The sequence below is a fragment of the Dromaius novaehollandiae genome, chromosome 1, assembly GCF_036370855.1.
Source record: "Dromaius novaehollandiae isolate bDroNov1 chromosome 1, bDroNov1.hap1, whole genome shotgun sequence".
Taxonomy (NCBI): Eukaryota; Metazoa; Chordata; class Aves; order Casuariiformes; family Dromaiidae; genus Dromaius; species Dromaius novaehollandiae.
The window spans coordinates 75,871,299-75,895,333 of NC_088098.1; the positions used below are offsets into that span (position 1 = coordinate 75,871,299).

Below are 24,035 nucleotides of genomic sequence, written 5' to 3' on the forward strand. Positions count from 1 at the left end.
ACAGTCTTGAGAGTATCAAATCTAGATATTTCTTAATATTTTGGCAAGTCACAAGTCAGTAGGATTTGTAAGAGAAACAAAAGGGGTTCTTGGAGGCAGGATAGCTGTTGAACTTTAAAAGAGGGTGAGAATTGGAATCGATTTTGCTAAACTTCAGTAGTTTCAAATTATGGAAATCTGTATTGTCTATAACTGATTGCAATTACACTTTAGTATTCTACTTGAAAAAAGTTATTTTGGTTTAGTTTTTCAATATAATGTTCTGTTATGATCTAAAGTAACCAGGCATCACAATCAGTATTGCCTGGATGCTCTTAAAAGAAAAGCTACACTGCCCCTTCAGCTCATTCTTTCAAAAAGAGTTTGAGATGCACTTGAAAACCCTCCTATTGCTGAGAGGTGCTGCCACTCTTACGCAGTGTCCCAGCTAGTATTTAATATATCAGAATGGATAGTTTAATTTGACTGTTACCTTTTAAATAGAGCCAAGCTGTGTACCGTGATAGAGGAGAAATGTGACGCATTCAAGCAAAATCAATAACAACCCATTGTCTGTAACTGGTGTTTCAAATCATGGGCAAATTCCCATTCTTAGTGTCCTGGGCATTATTTGCTACGCCATGTGCTATCGAACATATTTTCATGTGACCTTTTTTCTGTTCATGGTTTGGCTTTTTTTTAATGATGTAACCACAAGATACTCATTCCAAAGGGATGTAATATTGTTATTTCAACATTCCTTTGTACTTCACTCAACCTGACAACAGTTGGAATAAAGTTGATTTTGCCAAAAAGAGATAATCAGGAGGCAATTCTTTCCAAGAACATCTTCTTTATAGTCAAATGATTTTTCCCTTTTCTAGTTAAAACTGTCCTGTTTCCAAGAAACTGGGCAAGTAAGTGTTTACTCAGGATCCCTGTAGTATGTAGTGACAAGCCAGTAATAGCCAGTGACAATATCAGTCTTTTTGCTACTCAGTAAGAGAGAGTGGAATTCTATCTTATTTCTACATCAGCTATGTTGGACAGATCTTGAAATCTTTAGTGTTTCACTTTCATAAAGAACTCCATTTCAGTGTGTGAACCAAATAAAATGAGCAGAAACTGTATTTTGCTGTGTATTTTTGTCTGCTAATCCTTTAGTTCTATTCTTCCAGGTACATGTTAAACCATTACACTGGAGAAAAATCTGTGTCTTCGCTATACAGTGGTATTGCATTGGGGAGAAAAAGTGCTGCAAGCTAAACACTATAACAGTATTATTTCATAGACTGCAGGTAAAAGAACACAACTAGACACCATTACAGTAAACATTTTCTTTCTTCAGTGAACCTGCACATAGTTATCAGATGTGAATATTTTTATCATTCTTTCACTGAGAGGTAGACTGCCACATAGAACTATAATAATTGCTCGAGGTCATATATAACATTTTAATTATTTTGTTCTAATCATCAGACATGAATCCAACTTGAATCTTTTCTTGTGCCTGAAGGATTAACATTTTGATGGGTATTCACTAGGCTAAAAATAAATTTTGGATTCATAGGATGTACTACTACAGTTATCTGGTACCTCAAATAAAAATTTAGGTAATCTAAAAATCAAAAGGGAATTTTAACAGATCCAATATGCATATTTTAAATAACATCGGCTGACCAGTGCTAAGAAGGATGCGAGTTGCTGGATAGTTGTAGTAGCAGCAATGTTCTGCAGTACATTTAGTTTCTTACCTGATGAGTCAACAAAAGAAAAATTTAAATATGTGAAATAGAATTTGTACTTTCTAAGGAATCTGTGCTTTTAGTCAAAGTTGATGACACTGGTAGCTTCTTTTGAGGGCAATTTTAAAAGCAAATTTCATTGTAGGAAGTAAAACTAGCTCTAAGATTACAGGTATACTGGACTGCATACAGTTGAGCACTCTTGTTCAAAGTGCAAGTTCATTAACGTGAATAGGTCAAAAAGTTTTTGTCTGGCCCACTTCCATAAGGATTATAGTATAAGGCAGCATTTTGTTCTTTGTTGTGTCATAAGACCTTTTGAACAAATTGAAAAGAGGTGAGCAGTAGAGCAAATCAACATCTTTAATCCTGTTTAGCTAAAGTGAGAAAGACTAACATAGTATGTATACATGTTGATGTTTGTTATTTTTCTATCAATTTTGGTGGGAAGTGCCTAATGTCTGCTGTAGAAAAATGTTTTATCATGTTTAACAGTAGAGGAGAGAATCTACAAATTAATCTTGACATAGCTTTTCTTCATATTGAAATATTTTGTGGACTTCTTTTTTCTGCCCTGTCAACGATTAATGTTTTATAAAGTTTCTAGAACAACGGAATATTGTATTGTATTTCACTATCAGTTTAGAATTCACATATTTGATATAATATGTGTAACTGATACAAACATAACAAATTTTAAATTCATTTTGATATCATAAGGACAGGATTTTCTTTTATTTCTTTCACCAGTGTAAAGAAGATTAACTGACAGCTCTACGTGACCAAAATGGTGGACACTGAAAACCAGCTTTATCCACTTACTCCATTGGAGGAGGATGATATAAGCAGCCCTCTATCTGGAGAGTTCCTACAAGATATGGAGAATATTCAAGACATCTCTCAGTCTCTAGGTGATGATAGCTCTGGAGCTTTAAGTTTAACAGAGTTCCACTCATTGGGAAATGGTCCAGGATCTGATGGATCGGTTATAACAGGTAAGAAAGTTTTGGATTATATTAAAACGTTGTTTATATATATACATAATGATGGCAGAAATATGTTTAATGTAGTAATTGTTGTTTATGAATAAATGGTGCTACAAATATATGAGCTGATTATAGCTTGGTCTTAAAATATTTAAGGCTAGAGTTAATTTGAGGCAAACATTACTGAAAACTGATTGGTGTATAAAGTTGTTGTTTTTCAGTTGTCATTAGTATCAACCCTTTTTCAAAATAACTCTTAAAACTCACCAGCAAAGAAGATACAATGTTTATTTTTTAGAAATACTATAAAGCACTTAAAATATTACAATAAAATTTTTCCTCCATTTTAAAAATTTCTTCAAATCGCATATTTGAAATGTATCGTGAAGCATTTACTAAAAATATATTTGTATATAAAAACCTAAAAAGCTAACCTAGAATTCTAGTACATTTTAAAGTACTCATGCTTTTAATGTACTGATTTCCCCCCCTTCTCAAGAGTAGCTTTATTCCACTAATAGTTTCTACCTTGGTTAGAGTAACTCATCTGAGAGCGCTAATACATTACGTGGTCATTTGTCAAAAGATCTTTGACTGCGTGAGATTTTGTGTGAGAGAGTCCAATGGAAATTGTTGAAAAGTTACGAGACACTGCAATAATGTCAGTTTCTCGCTGAGACTGCGGTTTTACAAACCTTTCAGCAGTCTGTGATTGATTTTTCTGGTTGTTTTACATTCTGGGCATTTTCCTTTTTTAAACACTATAAATCAATTCCTAGGTTTATACCTCATAGAAACTGCACAGACACAGCTGAGGAGTGTCCCTGTACTACAGTGGTTGGAATGAACAGTGTGAGTTTTGAAGGGAGAGGGAGAGCTGCATTTTGGCACTGTTATCCAAAGAAATGGTTCTAAAAATATGGTTCGGGTCCCTCTCTCATTGAAATCTTTCATGTTAGAGATAGGCCTTATGCAGGACAAGTTTAGATGTACTAGGTTTATAATGTCTTTCCAAGTCATGGGATTTTAATTGTTATTTGTGTGTATAAGTCTTGTGATATTTGGATCAGTTTCTAGTGTTACATTCTTATTTTGAGTATTCAGTGTTCCTTGGAAAAAGTTCTAGTTTTGCTTGTAGAGAAGATGGAAAATGTGAACAAATTCCATAAGGCAAGTAAAAAGAAATGAAAATCGTAGTTCAAAAAAATCCTGGGGTTTAGGCTGTTTCTTGGTTATTCTGATGCCTGTGGGCTTGGCAGTGCTGGCAATGCAGACGTTGAGTTCTATGCCAAGGTTTTTTCCAACATAATACTTGCTGACCTACATTCATGAGTGTTTCTTAATCTTTCTGTTAAAATAACACACCTATTAATTTGCTAAAGTCTTGTGGTGCAAGTTGTGAGATGTAAGATAAAAGAAATTCTGGCCTTAGAAAATATTTTCCTCAAGCAAGGTAGAAATATTATTTGAAATAATTAAAATTGGGATGTGTTAGTCTTGTAACATTTTCATGTAGTAGTAAAATGTCTGGACAGCTTATTTCATTGTACAACTATCTAGAAATGTTTTTCCCATTATACTCAAAAGGTAAAATATCTGAGCAAGACTTCTATTGCTAAGTTACCTTTAGAAGCAGACACTCGTCTTATCTGCCTTTTAATATCTGTTTAGTCTTTTTCTGGTTCTGAAGGAGTATGCTTTCACTTTTTTGAGAAAGTGTCTTGTTTAGAAGGAGAAGTTCTATAGCTCCCTTTTAGACCTCAGTTTAGATCATCATTTAAACCCATGAGTAGCTCTTCTGAAGTCAGTGGGACTTTTAAGTGTATCTTCAAGTGCTGGACTAGCTCAACCTTGAGCTAGGAATATGTTTCTTATCATACCACAGCAATAGATCTGATTCTGAACCCTACAACATGAGAGATGGAAGATGTAATGGTAAGATGAACTGTTAGTAACTTTTTTGGAAAGAGTGAGCAACAGCTAGAATGGATATTGTGATACAGACTTGAAGATGTGCGGTTTTGGGGGTTTTTTTGCTGTTTTTTTCCCACTATTTGTCTGAAGCAGTGGATACATGTTGAGTATTGCTTTTCATTTTTAATTGTTGTGTTATTCTTGAACAGTGAAGACAGTATACGTGCATTTTTATAGTTAAGAAAACTTCCTTGATTTAAATGAAAAATAATTTCAGTAATTTTCATTCATTTATTGCAAATTATGGGATGATAAAATTTAGTATTCACATCAAAGTGGAAAAAAATGAAAAGTTCAAAATAAAAAAAATGAACATTGGAAAATCCAAAAAAGATTTTTTTTTTCTTATTTTGTGTAAAGAGTATTTATGGAATTATTGAAGAACCATTATCACCCTTCTGATTCTTACTATCAGAGTGACTTTGGGTTTTTTTCCTCTCTTTTTTTGTACATTGCATATCTCACCAAAATTAGCAAGGTACACCATGTATTTTGTATTTGTTTGCACTGTGAATATAAATAAGAACTATTTTTCAAACACTATTATTGCCAAATTATTAGTTCACTTAATGACTATTAACTCATGGTTATTTTTTAAATAAGCTCATTTTTTAATGTGGATTTAGAATAAAAAGGGTACCAGTCTTGTTAGTGTAGTATTTATGAAGTGTTCCTTTTTCTTTTAGACACGCTTTCACCAGCATCCAGTCCTTCATCCATTAATTTTGCCACAGCTCCAGGTAGCATAGATGAATCACCCAGTGGAGCATTAAACATTGAATGTAGAATTTGTGGGGATAAAGCCTCAGGCTACCATTACGGAGTACATGCTTGTGAAGGTTGTAAGGTACAGTGGTAATTTTCTTTTTAAGAACCTAAATCATTTTGCTTTATTTACAGGGGTATATGAAGATAAACATTTGTTTCATAAATGTTTAATTAATATAATTCTAATCATTAAAAATATTTAAATAATAAACATATCTGTGAAATAATTGAGAAATGATTTATTCAGATGCCATAATTTAATACCAGACCTTCATCAAGCAGAGGCAATTCACAATGGTAGTTTTAATGCTGCTGTTCTGAAAACAGCTAGTTAAACACTAAAACAACTTAAAATACTAAACTGTGACCAAAACCCAAAGCCTACTTGCTCCACTAGTGTTTTATTTGTTTTGGAAGTATAGCTGTGAGAAGCATGCAAGTTTACTACATTTCCATTAAAACAGCAACAAATCCTGAATTTCTCATCTCCACCACATTCTGCCTGAATAATTTAGTATTCTACCTCTTGTAGTTTTGGTGTGAATGCATATCTCTGGGGCAAATTAATGTTATCAGTAATATATATGACTATATGATATAACCCAGGAATTATAAGATTCTTTTCTTTTTCTTCTGAAGTTTTAATTTTACATTTTTTTCCCCCTAAATTATAATATAAGGCGAGTGAAACAATTTTATATGTTTATATATATATTTATATTTTTCTCTCATGCTCACCATTAAATCTCCTGGGTCAGAAGATGACAATTCAAATACAAATCTTACAGATTAATGCTAGGTTCAAATACAGGAATTTTCACTAACCTTTGAAGAGACGAAGAGCCAGTTCAAAATCAGATGTGGTCATAAAGCCCCACAGTCTAAATGATATCCGATACTATGTCCTTATGTCCTGTGAAGCAAGATGTTACAATGTCTTTAGTTTTGATAACCCTGTCGCAACTTTGTAGTATGAGACTAGCGTTACATTGCAGTATCAAGACATCACGGTAGGATTTGTTGAGTTACAGGCTTTTTTGTAATGCTCGTTTTTATGACCTTGGCTTTTTCTATACGCTCCACTGTGCTGTCAACCCGCACACAGTTGCTGGATGGAGAAAAGATGCATTAAATCTGTGTGTTTATGCGACTTACACACATGAAAGATGAAGGTTGTTTCTGACAGAGGGGGCTGAGAGAATGCATGCAAAAGCAAGACATGACTGCTTTGCTCAGTCCTGAAGAGTAACATTGAAGGTACTCTGGGCTCTCTTGGCTGTCTTTCCCAAGAAAGAGGGCTGAGAGCTGCTTCCTCTTTCCCTGTTTCCCATTCCGTACATGCCTTCATACCCACCACTTCACTGTGTGGAGAAGATTTTTACTTATGGCCAGGTTATGCTTAGCATATTGTTTTGCTAGTGACAACAATAAGCAGTAAAAGGAGAAAAAAAAATACCTGTATGATTAAAGTTTAGTAGTCAACATTCTTTAACATTACATATTGTTTTCTTGAACTTCTTATAGGGTTTTTTTAGGAGAACAATTCGATTAAAACTCATCTATGATAAATGTGATCGCAGCTGCAAGATTCAGAAAAAAAATCGTAATAAGTGCCAATACTGTCGTTTTCAAAAGTGCCTTTCAGTTGGAATGTCACATAATGGTAGGTAAAAGTGCCCTTAATAACTTGCATTTTCCTACCCAGGGTCTGCTTCTGGAAGCAGGCACTTGGCTATTTTTATGCATGCTGATATGAGTTGAACATCAAGTTATTACAGTATAGAATGGAGGTGAACCAATTTCACTAATGGCTAGTTCATATAATTGATACATAGCTGCCAAATGTACTTTTGTGAACCCATACACAATTGTGTTGATTGTTTGTCCATATGAATGTTCATTAGCTGTTTTCTCGAGCCAGAACTTTGGCACTGTTGGTCCCATTGAAACAAACTCCAGGAGTAGGAGGAGAACAAGCTCATTGTGGGAGGGAATAACATAGGCTAGAAATCTGTAGGAAACCAGACTTCATTATTTTGCAGGTTGCAGTGTAACAGCAGATGGTTTTAGGGAGTGTGGGGGAGGGGAAGGTCTGTGCTGACTGTGGAACAAGAATCTGGTAGGTTGCTTGCCAAATGAAACAGTAATAATTTAGAGCATTTAGATAACCAACTTTAAAATTATGTTACTGTTTGTGTTAACATAGCATAGGGCTGGTAAGCCTGTGGTTTACAGGCCCATTTCAACCAATTTTTAAAGATGGACTGAGATTATGCCCCACTGGGAGAAATTTTATATTCTTGGTTGGTGATAACCTTCCTGAAGCAGCAGACTTGGGAAGGGTGTGCCAGCCAACAGAGTAACGTCTCTGGGGCAGGAGTTTAGTAGAGAGCTGTGCTGGTTGGCAGGGACTAGTGTTCAGCTGAAGCCAGTTCAGCCTACTAAAAAGGTGTGGGTACCTATACTCCGGCTGAAGTGGGGAGCAAACATCTAGGAGGTGATAGCAGAAGGAGAAGACCACTAACTTGCGAGCAGCATTTTTGAGGAAAAGACTAGAAGTGAATTTATATCCATGACCTTAAAATTAGAAGTTTCAGTTTAGGGCAGATGTTCTTCCACTTTTCCAGTAGATCCATGGCCCGATTCAGGGCAGGCCTTCCATGTTAGGACTTCCATTGCATTCCAAAACTGCATTTCAGATCAATCCTGGAGTGACCTCCTTATGTCATGAGAAAAATTCCTTGGGTCTATGAAATGCTAATTGTATAAATGCTCTGAATTGCTCAGTCAAAGCACTTGAGGGTCCATCGTTCCACTGATTAGTTACTGAATGAGGCAAGAGTAACTAGCTATACTGGCTGTCTCTAAACCTTGCACACCATCAGAGGATGAGGCTCCTTGTAAAAGGAGTTGCGTTAGTTTTAAGATGAAACTGAAGACTGATATGGAAGTACACATTTCATTGCTAAAAGGCAAGACCACTTGCCCAAGAAATGATACCTCCACATGCAGTGGGGTTTCAAACTCGCATCTCCTTTCTTTCAAGAGAATCTCCTAACTGCTAGATTGGATAATCAAAACCTATTCTCATCCTGACCGGTCTCCCTCTAGGAGGAGGGGTTTTTTGGCTATAGTCTAGTGATTTGAGCATGAATCTGGGGTCTGTTTTGCTTTCGCTAGGCAGTACAGGTATGTTGAACTCGACAATCAGCATGTACAGAACTGAATGCCCCAGCAGGTTCAGAATCAGGAATGGAGTTGGGGCCCATCCCTGCGCAGTGTTCCCTACCAAATAACTCCCCAGGCAGATCTCCAGCCGGCATGTATGTTCTTTCAGCCAAGCTCCTGACATGATTTCACTCAGTTGCTGTTTTTTAGAATTCTAATGGGTGACTCTGAGTTTCATGAACTACTTGTGCTGTGTAGAATGGAGAAGGCATGTATTTTAGATCAGTACAGATACCAGTTTGTGTTTCGAAACATTTTGTTTGCCTTCAGTTTAGCATACTGACTTGATAATTAGTCACTGACTCTGCTGGAAAGAATGAAATTATTTATTTCATTCATGAATTTATCATAATAAATATTCTACTTCTACTCCCTCTTTGTAGATAGTCTTGTTGCTCTAATCAGCAGTGGAAAAAGGCTTATGTTTTTGTGTAACGTATGTTTGTTTTACAATTATGTCTTTCCCATCAGCAATACGTTTTGGACGAATGCCAAGGTCTGAGAAGGCAAAGTTAAAAGCAGAAATTCTAACAGGTGAAAATTATGTAGAAGATTCAGAAATGGCAGATCTTAAATCACTTGCCAAAAGAATTCATGACGCCTACCTGAAAAACTTCAATATGAACAAGGTTAAAGCCAGAGTCATCCTTGCTGGGAAGACTAATAACAATCCGGTAAGTACTTTTGCTGTAACTTGACTTTAAAGTTGGCATGTACATAAGGAAATGTAACATGCTGTTAAACTCTTCAGCTAATCTTTTAGATGATAAATAGCATGTTAATAGAGACATAAAATATGCAAAAAACAGAATCAGAATTGGAAGCTTTGGGAAAATCGGGTAACTAAACTGATGCTTATGGTTAAATGGAAGCTTATAGCCTTAAATTATAATGAAGAGGGAAGCAAAAGAAAATTAGTTCTTAATCAAAAAACAGAATGTGATATCTGAGTATGGATACCTTTTGGTATTGGGAGGGGGGATGATTAAAAGTTATGATGAAAGAAAAAAAAAAGAATTGGGGGGGATTTTTATAATGCTCTTCTGCCACAAATATCAGGATAAATATTGCTATCTTTTAGGGCATACAGGAGAGCTCTGTATGACTCTTGTTTTAACCACAATACCACTGATGGTAGGAGTGGAAAGAGAGCTCAAAGTTTGTAATTCTTTGTTTAGAGTTCTGACCACTTCCTCATCCAGCCTTGCTGATCTTAACTCTATGGTTACTTTGGAAGGGAGAAGCGAACAAGCTTATGAAGACATATAAGTTGTAGAGTTTATTTTTTCTTACAGGATAACTTAGCTAAGCTCATATACTAAGTAGTGAATGTCCTCTGTGAATTTTTACTTGAGGTACTCAGATCGTTACTGATTAATAAGTAGTTGCGTAATATTTGCTCATGAGTTGTACAACATCTTTGAAATTTAACTCTGAGTCAAACAGTTTTGACAATCTGGCGTAAACTTCCTATATATGATTGAATGCGGTAAGAAAATCATCATTAGACAGTGAGGAGTTTGGGCTGGCTAGTGCTATCAACTGCTTTTTGTTCTGTAGCACATGAGATCATATAACCAATGTAAGGACTGACTTGTTTTGTTTTTATGTATAATTTTTTTAATTTCTGTTGTGATATATGTTAATATATAGAAGATAAAATCAGTGGTAAAATAAGAGATGTAACTTCTGTAAAAGGTGTGTGTGTGGAGGGGAAGAAGATTTTATACTTACCAGAATAAAAAACATGTGTTACTATGGGATGTTACCAAAATTGTAAGCAAGATGTCTTCTAAATAGTGGAATTTGATGTATTATAGGTCGCGGCTAGCCAAGCATACAGATTTCTACCTTAAAAGAGAAACATGAATAATTCCAGTCTTTTTTCACTGGATTAATGAGATGCTTAAAATTTAAGTACGGGTTTAAACTTTTGGAGTGGTACAAGCTGACATAAACCTACAGTACCTATGATGCTTTAACACCTTACCAAGTAGTTACCTGCATACAATTCTTTTCAAGCTTATTATTACATGACATAATCATAAGTTACAATATCTGTTGGGATTCTGCAATGCAGAGATTTTGGATCATTAGACTGTAATTTTTGTGTTTGCATTTATGCCAAGATAAGATTGATTTACTGGCTCTCAGATTAGAGTCATCTGTTTGGCCAGAGAATAGTGGTTTGCATATGTGTTAATGAATTTGCAAGTAAAAAGAAATGAAGGATCAGAACTAGCATATTGTAAACAGATTGTTTTTCCTGGTGATGAGGTGGCATTTTTAAATTTGGCTCCTAAATCCTTGGCAATACCTATTTTCCACATAGTGAAATGATAATAAATTCTGAAAGGATTTAAAAGATAGACTACATCTTTTAAAGAGTTTAGAAATTTCATGTTGATATTGTTTTACCACTTTCTTCTCATATCCGCATGCACAAAAGTGGACAATATCCACTGTTGTTCACTGACCTATAAGAAAAATTGCATGTTTTAATGTTTTGTAGGTAAAATAAGTGAGAATTTCTGTAAGAGAAACTATGAGAGTTTCTAATGGAACATCAAAAGTTCTTTGGGATGCTTAATCTGAGACAAGTAAAACAGCACAGGAAAGGTGCTTTGCTTAGCATTTATGGAAGTAGATTTATGTTTGAGGTCAATTGCCATGACTTTGGCTGGAAAGAGTTAGTTTTTCTTGTTTTTCTTTCAAGGAAAGTCCTTCTTTTTGAGTACTGCTCTTCAGGTATACTAGTCAAAATATAATACGTTAAAATATTTTTGAGTTTCTCTCCTTAGGAAAGTGTGGATGAATTTTAAAATGATATTCTAAGAGACCAGCCCATCAATTTGTAATGTGCGTAGCTTTTTAAATAAAGGGTATTTTACTTATGGAAAAGACTGTGATCAACACTGAAATTTTGTATTGCCAGACACTGTAGAGTAATTCTGGGTTTAGTGATGATCTAGCACTAACTGTAGCTAGAAGGGTGAGCTGAATTTTTGTGGAAGAGCAGCTGGAACATAGTTTATGATAATTTGATAGTAAAGTACAAGAATAATACAGGAGTCACATTCTTGTGTAAATATTCTGTCCTATATTTAAATGACTGCCTGTATTTAAATGTCATATATTTAGAGGAAGATATATCAGGCATCAAGTATCATTAGTTCAAGAGTTGATAGGAAAGTAGGTAGAATAATGTGGGCTTCTGGAGAAGATAATACAAGTCTTTTGAGAATCTTCTGGGACTTAATCTGAGATGGATATATACATGATAAACCCTGTGCTACTGGATCTTCACTGCTGCTACTGACTAGTTAAAACAACTACATTAAAGATAATGTCATGTATATTTACATTTTACTATTTGCACTGTCATTTGCAGAGCAGAGTCTCTTAGATACTGCAGTTTGTAGTTCTATAATACCTGGTTATTCATGATGCCGAAGTATGAAATAATTCAAGGGGTTTTTTGTTTTGCTCTGTAGCCATTTGTTATACATGATATGGATACCTTGTGTATGGCAGAGAAGACGCTGGTGGCAAAACTGGTAGCCAATGGAATTCAGAATAAGGAAGCAGAAGTTCGAATCTTCCATTGCTGCCAGTGCACCTCTGTAGAGACTGTAACAGAACTTACTGAATTTGCCAAATCTATCCCTGGCTTCTCCAATCTTGACTTGAATGATCAAGTGACACTGTTAAAATATGGAGTTTATGAAGCCATATTTGCCATGTTAGCTTCTGTAATGAACAAAGATGGGATGCTGGTAGCCTATGGAAACGGTTTTATAACCCGGGAGTTCCTGAAAAGCCTGAGAAAGCCATTCTGTGATATAATGGAGCCGAAATTTGATTTTGCAATGAAATTCAATGCACTGGAATTGGATGATAGTGATATATCCCTTTTTGTGGCTGCTATCATTTGCTGTGGAGGTAAGCAATACATTTGTTCTTTAGGTAGTAACTTTTAAGATTTTCTTCACCTGTATTAATAATTTTAATGGAAAAAATTAATTATGTCTTACAGTTGATGGAATTCCACAGATTTAATTCTACCTCTAACTATATCAATTCCCTTTTAGCAGGTTTCATAGAAGATACTGTGTCACTGTTGTGGCCCTGATCCTGTATTTCGCTTTGCAGAATTGTATGCATGTGCGGAGTTACTGTTTAGCCTTACTCAGAGAGGGGTCTGGGTGCTCCATGTTTTTAAAAGCAGGATGTGAAGAGTGCTGGTGGTTTGTGGTGGTGGTGGTGGTGGCGTTTGTTTTGGAGGTTTAGGACTGGGTAGGAAACAGTATTTGTATCTGTGACATGGGCAGAAAAATACTATGTAAGGAGGTTGCTAGTATGACTAAATAGGCCTTTTCTACTCTACTTTTAGAGGCAAATGCAGATTATAGCGTTGCTGATCTTTGACACTTGCTGACTGGATCACAAGTTCTGCACAAATGCGCTACTCTGTTGATGCAGTTCTTGTGTTAGGATTGTGATCTTAATATGACAGACTATTTTCACATATTAGCTTCCTGTTTCAAATTAGCTTATGATGCTTTTAAAAATTATTTCATAATACCTAAGAACATGTGTGTGTATTCATTTGTTTTTTAATGCCTGTTGTTGGCACTCTTTGTGAATGAAGGAACACAAATGTAATCCTTTATTTTCCTGCAGAAAGTAAGGGCATTCATATTTAAGGCTAATTGCAAAACTATTTGAAAGCATTTTGAAAAGGGAAATAAGGGATCAAGACAGTTCGAACAACTGTGACTGCCTGCCTTTTTTGTGTCCTGCCAAACACACAGGACAACATTTCACTGGCCTTTGGTTGCATCTTCAGCAATTACAAGAAGAGAGATATAATCTGTAGGCTTTCAAATATTCAGTGCACTAGTTGAGATAGCAGGCTCCCATCATATTTTGAGTTACTTTTGTATGCTGTATTGAATTTGAATTTTTCAGAGGTCAATAGAATTATTTGCAGGCAAAATGGTATTTTTCCCTATACTCCTTCGAAATACCTTAAGTTTTCAAGAAACAACTTTAGCATGTGGTCCTATACTTCTTACAGAGAAGTTTGATCCAGAGAGTCAGGGTGTGACAGGATCATAAGTACCTGAAAATAGGATCATATCCTGGAAAGTGTGAAACACCCTTAGTGGCGTTAAGGGTGTTACCTTCTCTAAGTCCTGTCAGTAACTTGTGTCATGAGAATGTATATGGGAACTAAGGGTGAAACCCTATTATTTTATGGCTCTTTGTATAGATTCCAGTCTTAGAGAACTCCATAGAAATAGCCAAATGCTTTTCCCCCCGTCCTTACAGTTTGAATTCCGTTATCCTGACATACAGAATATAGAACTGGATTCCTAGACTGTGTACTTCTGCTGACTTTTTGTAGCAGAGAATGTATTAGTATCATGAACTCTCTCCTCAGATAACCATGGGCATTGAAAACACTTGGGCCAAAGGGACAAGACTACCTTTATTTAAAGAAGATTTACTTCAAGCCTGATCCAAAACCTATTGAAGTTGATGGGAATATTCTCGTTGTCTTCCATGTATAATGTAGTAACCTACAATAAAGAATAATTATAACATTATGACATGTATTCCTCTGTTTGTTTTGAGAACAGATCGTCCTGGTCTTGTAAATGTAGGACACATTGAAAAAATGCAAGAGAGCATTGTGCATGTACTGAAACTTCACTTGCAAACCAACCATCCTGATGACAACTTCCTCTTCCCAAAACTTCTTCAAAAAATGGCTGACCTCCGACAACTTGTGACAGAGCATGCTCAACTTGTTCAGATAATTAAGAAGACTGAATCTGATGCACATTTACACCCTTTACTACAGGAAATCTACAGGGATATGTATTAAGGATTTTTAATATTTTTTCCACAATATTTAAAGACAACAGCAATATTAATAATAGATGGGAGCAAAATTACTTGCACAGTTATATGCTGTTCACTCAGTCTGGAGCATGAAAAATCTAAAAGCTAGATAACTGAGTGTTAAACTTCTGGTTTGGGTTCTTCTGTCCTCTTTTGAAAGAATTCTGCAGAGAAATATCAATCTTAATGCTCATGAAGTTGCTCACAAGGATTCATTTATTTGGAAATTTGAGGATTGGTAAGGAATACATATTTGTATAATAAATCAGAATGTTGATTAACAGAAATGAACAAAACTATTTCCTCTTGGTTAAGTCATTTTAGAATTAATATAACAAATTCAGCAAATTTTCTTCAGGTATATATATGCACAATCATAAAGATTATGCGCTCGTGGCTAATGGTAATTACTGAGAGCTAACTAACACTTTTTCTTAAGGCAGTCAGTCTATATGCATCAGACAGTTGGATATTACTGTACATACACTTCTAAAAAAATTGAAAGACCTTTCACGTGCTACTGCCTGAGTTCCATGAAGTACAGGTTCATGTATTTTTACATTGGTAAACTTCAGCATTAGCATGTTGAAAAGATGTTTCTTTTATGAAATGAAATGAAATCCAAAGAGCTATCTAAAATACAGCAGAGGGGCTCCATTCAGATGTCTCTTGATGACTACATGAAACAAAGTGATGGAATCCTTTTTTTTTTTTCTTTTCTTTTCTTTTTTAAACTGTTTTAAGGAAATAAGAAAATGTCCCTGTGGATAAATATATCATACTGTGTGTATTCTGGAGAACTTGCAATAGCTCAAAATGCAGTTTTGACTTAAAAATGTCATTTTGAACTAGCAAGAGTTCTGGAGAGACTCCAAGAAATCTAATCCTAGCCCAGAGAAAATGAATTCCAACTTCATAGCATTCTAGTGCCTAGAATGATAGCTTACTCTGAAGAAATCATTATATAAGAATGGCACCTTCTTTCTTAACAGTTTTTGCAGTGTAGAGTGATTCAAACTTTTTTACTTTTCTGACGAGTACACTGTTTTGTATTGTTTTTTTTTTTCAATTATCCACTCAGATATATTTCTTTCTGTTCTTTCTTATACCTTGTCCATAGCACTATTAACCACATTATTTCATCAAATTTTGTACTTACCCATACAAACACAATGGATAAGGTGACAGTATTACCAAGAGCAGAATTTGTAGATATCAGTTGTGTAATATATGAAAGAGCACAGTTGAGAGTAAATAAGTTTATTGGGTACCTGAGAGGAAACTTTTTGATTTTACAATACTACTTGGTCCTGATGTGGAATGAGCCAAAATGGAACAGCTTGACTTTTGCCATTTAACAGGATCCTTTGTCAGAGATTCCTGCACTAAAAGTGAAAGCAAGTGCTAGCCATTAGTTTAATTGCATATTTGTTCAAGACTCTACTATTTCTTTCTCTTCATTTTTCAGTCTGGTAATTTAATTTTGTTATTTGCTTATCTGCTTATTTGTTTCATAACACAAAGATCTCGGATGCCAATCTTAGCATTTTCACAATAGTTAAACTTCCAGTGGCACAGGAGGAGACTTTATACTTGTTTTATTGTAGCAGGTTTCAGAATCTGAAACCTTCACTGAAAGAATTAACAAAAACTGATAAAGTGAGAACATCATACTGTGTTTCTTATTTTAGTCGCAACATTTGTTTCTTACAGGCACGCTGGTAAGGCTAGACACTGGATAAATTATAGGCTTAAAAGGAATTTGATATTTATCTGGTGATTGCCATTAGCTGAGGTTTTAATTACTGCAATTGTGCAAAATAGTAATGTATAGGCTTCAAATTTGGTGACTGGCTTGGGCAGGACAGAAAGAATAAATGCATAGGCACAGAATTATCCCTCCTTCCCTGTCAGGTACCTTCTTTCTCCCCAGTCAGCAACAGGGAGTAATGTTAGTTATGCTACACTTCATCAGACACTTCATCAAGAGAAGGCTCCAGGTCTTAACAGAAGAAAGTAGAGGAGAAGTGGGTTGTCCTTTGTATGTTATAGCAGTACCTTGTATGCCCTCAGAAATAACAAGAAGATTTGAGCAATGATACTACTTTATTCTTAAAGTCAGCTGTGTTTCACTATGGAACGCTGGGCTTTAAGCATAAGACATTCAGTTTTGAAGTAGTTGATACACAATATTGCTTACTCAAAAATTGTCAAAATGTTAGCCATTCTGTGATGGCATATTGAGTATTTGGAGATAGTACCTGTGGCATCAGTGTGTAGCACGATCACTGCAGCTGAGGGCAGTGTAAAATCTAACTTTGGAGTCTCCAATAGCTTTAAGTTTATTCTGAAAAAGTGAAAACTGTATTTTTTTCTGAAGCTCAGTTGCATGCAAAAGGCAAATTTTAAAATTCTGTTCCATAGTTCGGATGTACTAAAGTTTCTTGGAAAAATTAGGCAAAGTTAGTGTGGACAAAATGTATTTTCCCTGTTCTTGCTCTCTTAAGTGGCTAAAACACTTCACTGAAATTTTTCAAAAACATTAAAAAATAATAGCAAATATTTAAATTTGGCAAAGCTATACACAATTGAATTGAAGACCACATTTTTCAGTGGCAAGCATAAATTTAAGTAGCTGCTTGTTGCAGGTTCCTATTCTAAACACTAGGAAAGTGCATAATTTGCATTTTTCCTGTTTCAGACCCATTTTGTTTCACTATTTGAAAATCGGCTAGCATAGTTCTTCAGACACTGGAATTTGATTTCTTTTCTAAATTAAATCACAGCCCTTTAAATGTATGGAAAAAACACATGTTTGGATTACAGAAATGTGAACAGGATGTTAGCATAGCCTAAAATTCTGGATAGATACCACTATCCATGCTATTGCACTGTGCCCATATCCACAGTCTCTTCAAGGAACAACACAGGACAGACACTTCCCAAATGCTAATGTGTGAAAGAAGTTCTTAATTTCAACATTACACTTTTAACAAAGTATGTTAGCTACCTCAGTAGATGACTGCAGTAGGCATTTGCCAATGAGATTTCAAAATTACTCAATTTGTGTTAGTTCTTTGGAAGTTTGGAGTCTGACAAGTTTGAGATATATTACTGAGGAACCTTCAGCATCTCCATCTTGCACAGATCATAAACGATGTTAAAATATCAATTCTGGGGCTGAGGGGGTGATCAGATTTTAGGAGACTCTTTACAGATTTACTGGCTTGTTATGTATAGTTTTGATCTGATTCTTATTTACGCTTATTTATTTTTATTATCAATAGCACCGAAGAACCCTGGTTAGGGATTGCGAGCCCACAGACAGCTTAAGACAAGATACAGCAGAGGATAGAGAAAAATCCTAGGAAACAGTGGGACAACTTAATAGTTTTCAGTGAACTTATAGCCTATTCATTATTGAGGGGTTTATTTGATTTGTTGGGATACCCTAGGTATCTTGACAAAAGGCTGGGGGGGGAGGGGGAAGGAAGGGTTTGTATCATGTGTTAGGGAAATCTGGTGTACATTTGCATCTCTTTCTTTAATATTTTGTTTAAAGGTGTACTGTCTTCAGTGTAACAGCACACAACTGCCATTAAAAAAAATCAGTTACATTGTACCTGTTAAATTTAAGAAGCTCACTTTTATTTTAGACACAAAATGACAAACCGTAGTTAGTAATATTCATTTATACAAATCGAACCTTTCTTGGTATTTAAAGAAATCTTCTTTTTCATTTAATTTTCATTTCCATGTGCCTTTGTGCTTTAGTTATAGCCAGCTGCTAGAAAGCTGACATACTGCCAAAGAGCATATTTTTGTATTATTTCTGGCCTACACAGATTTAGGAAATACCAGCAGTTGCACTAAGTCTGCTCTCATGAGAGAGCTAGCACAAGTTTGCAAATCGAAGAGCTTATAATAAGAAACTAAACATTTGTTTGTTTATTCAAACTACTAAAACTTCAGAGAGTTACTCATCGCAGAGCTGGGTACATACTGTTAAATCTGAATCTCCTCCTCCTTTCTGATGGAAAGCCTGGACAATTTGCACACCATCTTAAACAAAGTAATTGGAGAAGATTACTCTGTAGCTGCCTTTACTGTCTGTGAAGAGGAACAATTTCAGCTCCTTCTCTCCTTAAAAGCATCCACATTATTTAGTTGAAAATCTGCAACTGCGTTTAACAAAGGCATTTGCAGCCGTTGTGGTATTACCTAAGCATAAGATGTTATAAATAATGGTCCTTCATTGAAAACCCTAATCCCTTCAAAAGTGTTGAAATGTAAAGTATAGTATGGTATCTAGTGCTTGCTTGTATCTCAAGTACTTTCTTGATATCAGCTGCATATATTTTTTTTATGTATGTTTAATCAGCTTTATCATCCTTCTTTTACTAGACATTTAAATTGTATGTGGGTTTGATCTGAGATTATTGATATTCTGTATTGTGGGATTTTTTAATGTTATACCATTCCTTCACGTTTCAATTTGTAAAATACAAGAATATAATTGCAAGGTATAAACTTTCACTAAATTATATTACAAAGGTGCTTTAAGAAAAATATGTAAATTATTTAATTTAAATACTTATGTTTCATACTTTATCTTGTGAACCCTTTTGTATAGTGAGGAAAGATTTATAGGTAAGGATGATGGGCCTGGAGTTGAAGACAAACTACTATTTATTCCTTTGTGGTCTTTATTTCTGTATCATTTGTGAAGAAGTTTCACAAATTCTGCAATTTATTAGTATTTGGTATTGACAATTGTAACCAAATTTTCAAATAATTTTCACCTAAAACATAGACTTGCTTTTATTTCATTTTAATAAAAGTAAGTCTAGGTTAGAAAGAGCTGTAATTATAAAATATTTAGAGTTGTTATTAAGGTTTTAGCTCAAGTTCACCAATACAAAAGGTAGATTATAGAATAAAGTTCATCTTCGCTTTACAGCAGAGTACTTCCTTTTACTTAAAAGTCTGAAAAGAAAGCTAAGAAGAGCTAGCTTCTATTAGTACTTCATATGCAGTTATTTTCTGAGAAATTGATTTATGGCTTACTAGAAATAAAAATGTGTATACATAATTATTTCCTGCTACTTGCAGTGAGGTTGATCTATAGTTTTTATAGATGTATTTTAAAGTATGTAATTTGGCAGTGCAAAACAAAATATACATAACTTTTAAGTTCCTTTTTTTTCCTGTAGGAGTTCTCCCGTTATGATTTTTAAGTATAGATGAATTCAGAATCTGTCCATAGGGATTCTGTGACCTGTGATTCAGGTGTGACTATCTGTGCATACAACATCCTTGCTAATGCGTCCTGATACAGAAGCAAAGTGAATTACGTTTTTAAGGTATATGCTGTATTCATAACATAGCATCTAGTACAAGCCCAGCATATTACAAATGTTCCAGCAATGATTTATATTTATTGCAATTGATTTGTAATAGATGAAATTGTACTTTCCAAAATTGCTACAACTCAAAAATTTCATTTGATCAGTTGTCATCATATAGATATGCTGCATTGGTAAAGTATCAGTTTTCTATTAAGATAATTTTATCAAATTTATAAAAGCTATACTGGACTTTCTTATGGTAACTTACATCTTCTTTTCTGAATTTCATAGGCAACAGTGAAAAAACTGTAAAAGGTGCCATCAGATATGTCACTTTGTACTGTAAATATGTGATACAAATTCATTGTTAACAAAACCCATCCCAGGGCAAGGGTGTCTGCTCTTTTGTTTTCCCTAATATGCTTACTGGCTTACTGTTGCTGGATTTTTTTTCTCAATGTTTTCCAGCTTCTAAGGCTGTTTTGTCTTGAACTCCTTAACCTTTATTGTGTTACTCTATCTTGTCAGATTCCACTGCAGGGAAATATGTTTCAGCACAGAATTCCTACTGCAAGGACCTAAATTTCAGATGAGTTCTGTTGCCCAGAGGGGCAGGCTACATGCACAAAAGAGATTATTAAACTGATTGCAGGTTGGGCCTTAAAAAAGGGCTGCAAGATCCGGCATAAGGTACTTAAAGTCACTTTAAGTATTTTGGTGTATTTTCTCAGGTTGGATATGCATGTACAGGAATCTCTATTGTGGAAAAGATGCCAGCCTTATGATCAATGCAAAAAATTATGTGGCATTCTTTATACTTGAAAGGAATATTGGTGGTATGGGAAAATACTGACCAGCCAAAATATTGGCATCATGCAAATATTATGCTCTACTCCACAGCATAGGAGTGCAGTATAAACATTCAAAATTTGTGATGTGCAACAGGAACTGTAGGAAGATTACTGTAGCAAAATTGCTGGATGATTCATCTGCAAATAACAATGCAGAGTGCAGTTCAAATCCAGACTTTATTACCTCTGGCACATTCACGTAGCATAGGTAAATTTTGCCACATGGTAGTTTAGGGTTGCCTTCACAGAGACACAGTGCCTTTGCCCCCGTTAGCACTGCAGCACACTTCAGAGCTGTTCGTGAGGCTGTGTGCGCATTCGGGTGTGTATCTACCTGTGCTCACCAGCAGCTCCATTCGGCAGACTCAATTGCCGAGCAGATTGCTATTGTTCATCTGCCGGTGTCTTGGCCTGTGGATAACGGGAGAAATCCCCTGCTGATGAAATCATTCATCCTGCTCCCCTGAGGAAATGAAGGCCATGGGGTGGGTGGTATGTGAAGCCATGCCTCCATCTCTGTATCCACAAATACTTTGCTCTGCTTTCAGAAGTGGGAAGAACATTAATCGCTTTAGTTATTTCTTTAGTAATAACAAAGCTAATCAAAGTGCTAGTATTACTGATTTTTAACAAGATCCTGTTAGTGTTTGACAAAGTCTGTTTTACCAGCTTTTCAGATGGCCAACATTTCATGTTGTTCCTGCTGTTTTACAGCTTTTACAAACAATTGGTCTGAATTTTCTTTAGGAGTGTTATACAGCATTTTAATTACATCATGATGTTGAAACCCTTTATCATGTCTTAAAATGTCCGTTATCTGCTGTAACATAAAAAAAAAAAAAAGCACATTTTTGTTAGTGTTGCCAAACTCTAATCATCTATGGAGCTAGCAAGTGTTTAATTACATCAAAATAACAATATTAAAGAGAAGAAACAGATGATTTTTTCCAGTCACTTAAATTTTTTTTATGCTGTTTCTTGGGTGCCTTTTACTATATTAAATATCAAACTTGTGAGGAGCAGACATTTCTTACAGGGAGTAGTCAAACCTAATTCTCATGGAATGCTTGTTTTGCAGTAAAATACCACTAATTCAGGCTACGTTCCCACGTTTCTTTCAGTCAGAACAATACAAATGATATTTTCAAGAAAGAATGGAAGTTCTGGTCTCACAAGGATTTATAGGAAAGTCTCTTGCACTTATAAATGTAAAAATTATATATTGCTAAATATGATGGTGAAGTCTCAAATGTTGCCAGTCTACTGATCTAGAATGAAAATGAACTTGATTTTTTTTTTTTTTTTTTTTTACATTCTGAATTTTCTTCCTCTCCTTTAAAAATAAGAGGTAGAATTCATAGTTTGTATACAGACTGGTAGGAATCTATGTGCTTAAAAAGAAGTCATCCTGTAAGAACGAATGTAAAGACAGTTAATTTTAAATATGGTTTTGCCTTAATGGTTTAAAAAATAAATATTTTTAAAAGCAAGCTCCATGAGTTGTGCTGATCTTTCTTTTACTTCCAGAAAAATACTTCATGGTAATATGTCTTGTGTTTTTGAGACAAACGTATTTGTTACCCTCTGCTTGCTGCCTCTTGTGCTTTATCTGAAGCAGCTGCCAAGTCTTAACTGAATCCTTCTTTCAAGGAATGTGCATGCATGAATAATGTTTATTTCCATGAAAGTAGTTCTGTTCTAAACTCTTGGACAACCACTTACCTTCTCAACTGGTAACTTGTGTAAATGTTTGCAGAATCAGAACCCAGGGTGGGGAGAGAGGTGGTGCAGCACCAGGGAAATGGTGACACCCATCTCTCCTTCTGTCACACTACAAGGGCAATGAACGTGTGTTTCTCTCCGTTCCACTGTAATCAACAACTGGAATGATTTTGCCTTCACCAACTATTTAACATATAAGGCCCTTCTTCAGAAAACACTTAGCTGCTTAATGTCACACCAGAGAGTACTTGTACTGATTTTAGTGGGGAAGAGTGGATAAGCAAGCTTTGTTTGGAGTGGTGCCCATACCTTTTGGTTAGCATCAAATAGCTATAAAGAAATTGTATTAAATATGCCTACTATGTAATAAAGTAAGTGGATCTTTTAACAGTGCAAAGATAATTTGGAGCATCTTTGAAGCGTTGGTTCTTGCAGATTAACTTAAGTTAGGAACATGTGTGTCTGTCTGCCTGTGTCTGCATGTGTAGTATTCCATCAGTTATGTCTGTTGACTTACTAGCCTTCTCCATACCCATTTATGACCAGCTTGAGAAGCAACAAACATTTTGGAATTCACTTGTAGGTGAATTGAAGCACACTAACTACTTTGATGAGCATGTCTTAAAATTAAATATTGGTAGTGAAGGCTATATCACAGATAATTATGCCCCCAAGAATCTGGTGCTTTATTAAGCTGGCAAGAAGAACGCTGAAGAAGAGTTACTGCAGAGGGTGAAGATGCATGTTTCTTCGTCAGGTGTGCTCTGAACCATTGAGGGCTTAATTTTCAGCAGCAGAAAGTATTCGAGGAGCCTGAGGAAATCAAACTGTAAAGGCTCAGCATATCTTAAAAAGTAGGCCACATTGCTGGAAAGCATAGGCATGATGGCTTTTGGTCTGCAATCACATATATGCTAATAAATTCTAATAGTGTATTAGGATAAGGGGATCATAATGTCCATGTTCAACACTGATCGTCTGAATGCTGTAGACATAAGTTTTAATACATGTCAAAGGAAGGTTAAAAAAATTTTTATATAATCCTTTGTCATTATAGGAGCTACCAAATTACATGTAGCTCAGTACACTTTCCCTAAAACATGAAACAGAAGTGACAGCCCATATCTGAAAACCTGGGCTTTAATCATACCCTCAGGCTAGTGAACTGTTTTGCGGGCCATGCTGAAAGAAAGCTTTGCTTTACCTAAAAGCTATGACTAACCAGGTAATCACAAAGCACTCATCTTCCTTAGCTACTGCTATCGTACACTTAAATAAGCCAGCTATAATGGCTCAAACCAAGTAGTTACAGCTTCTGCCCCCTTTTAGTAATGATTCTACTCCCCTCCAGTAAAATAGTAAAGCAGCTACAGCTGAATTTTATTTGTGACTTGTGATATTTCCATCCTGAATATAACTTACAACTATTTAAAGATTGGGTCATTTGTGATGACTTTAAATTACTGTTCTACCCTGTCATAAGGGCAAACATAATGGTTACAAATAAATGTGTTAACTGTGCTT

At 35.3% G+C, this 24,035-nt stretch overlaps 1 protein-coding gene across 14 annotated transcripts in view; it reads left to right on the forward strand.

Moving 5' to 3' along the window:
- The window catches only part of PPARA (peroxisome proliferator activated receptor alpha), a 42,142-nt gene extending 19,863 nt beyond the window's left edge, over positions 1 to 22,279 (forward strand). For 12 of the 14 annotated variants that reach the window (XM_064517106.1, XM_064517144.1, XM_026114143.2 and 9 more), the window contains 6 exons: positions 2,475 to 2,719; positions 5,371 to 5,531; positions 6,977 to 7,115; positions 9,152 to 9,354; positions 12,175 to 12,622; positions 14,326 to 22,279. In XM_064517106.1, coding sequence (XP_064373176.1) covers positions 2,512 to 2,719; positions 5,371 to 5,531; positions 6,977 to 7,115; positions 9,152 to 9,354; positions 12,175 to 12,622; positions 14,326 to 14,573 — 1,407 coding nt within the window. In that variant the 5' untranslated portion in view covers positions 2,475 to 2,511 and the 3' untranslated portion in view covers positions 14,574 to 22,279. Of the gene's footprint in view, positions 1 to 1,157; positions 1,278 to 2,474; positions 2,720 to 5,370; positions 5,532 to 6,976; positions 7,116 to 9,151; positions 9,355 to 12,174; positions 12,623 to 14,126; positions 14,293 to 14,325 lie in introns of those variants that run through there. The other 2 variants (XM_026114146.2, XM_064517167.1) reach the window with 2 other exon arrangements.
- The last annotated feature ends 1,756 nt before the right edge of the window (positions 22,280 to 24,035 follow it).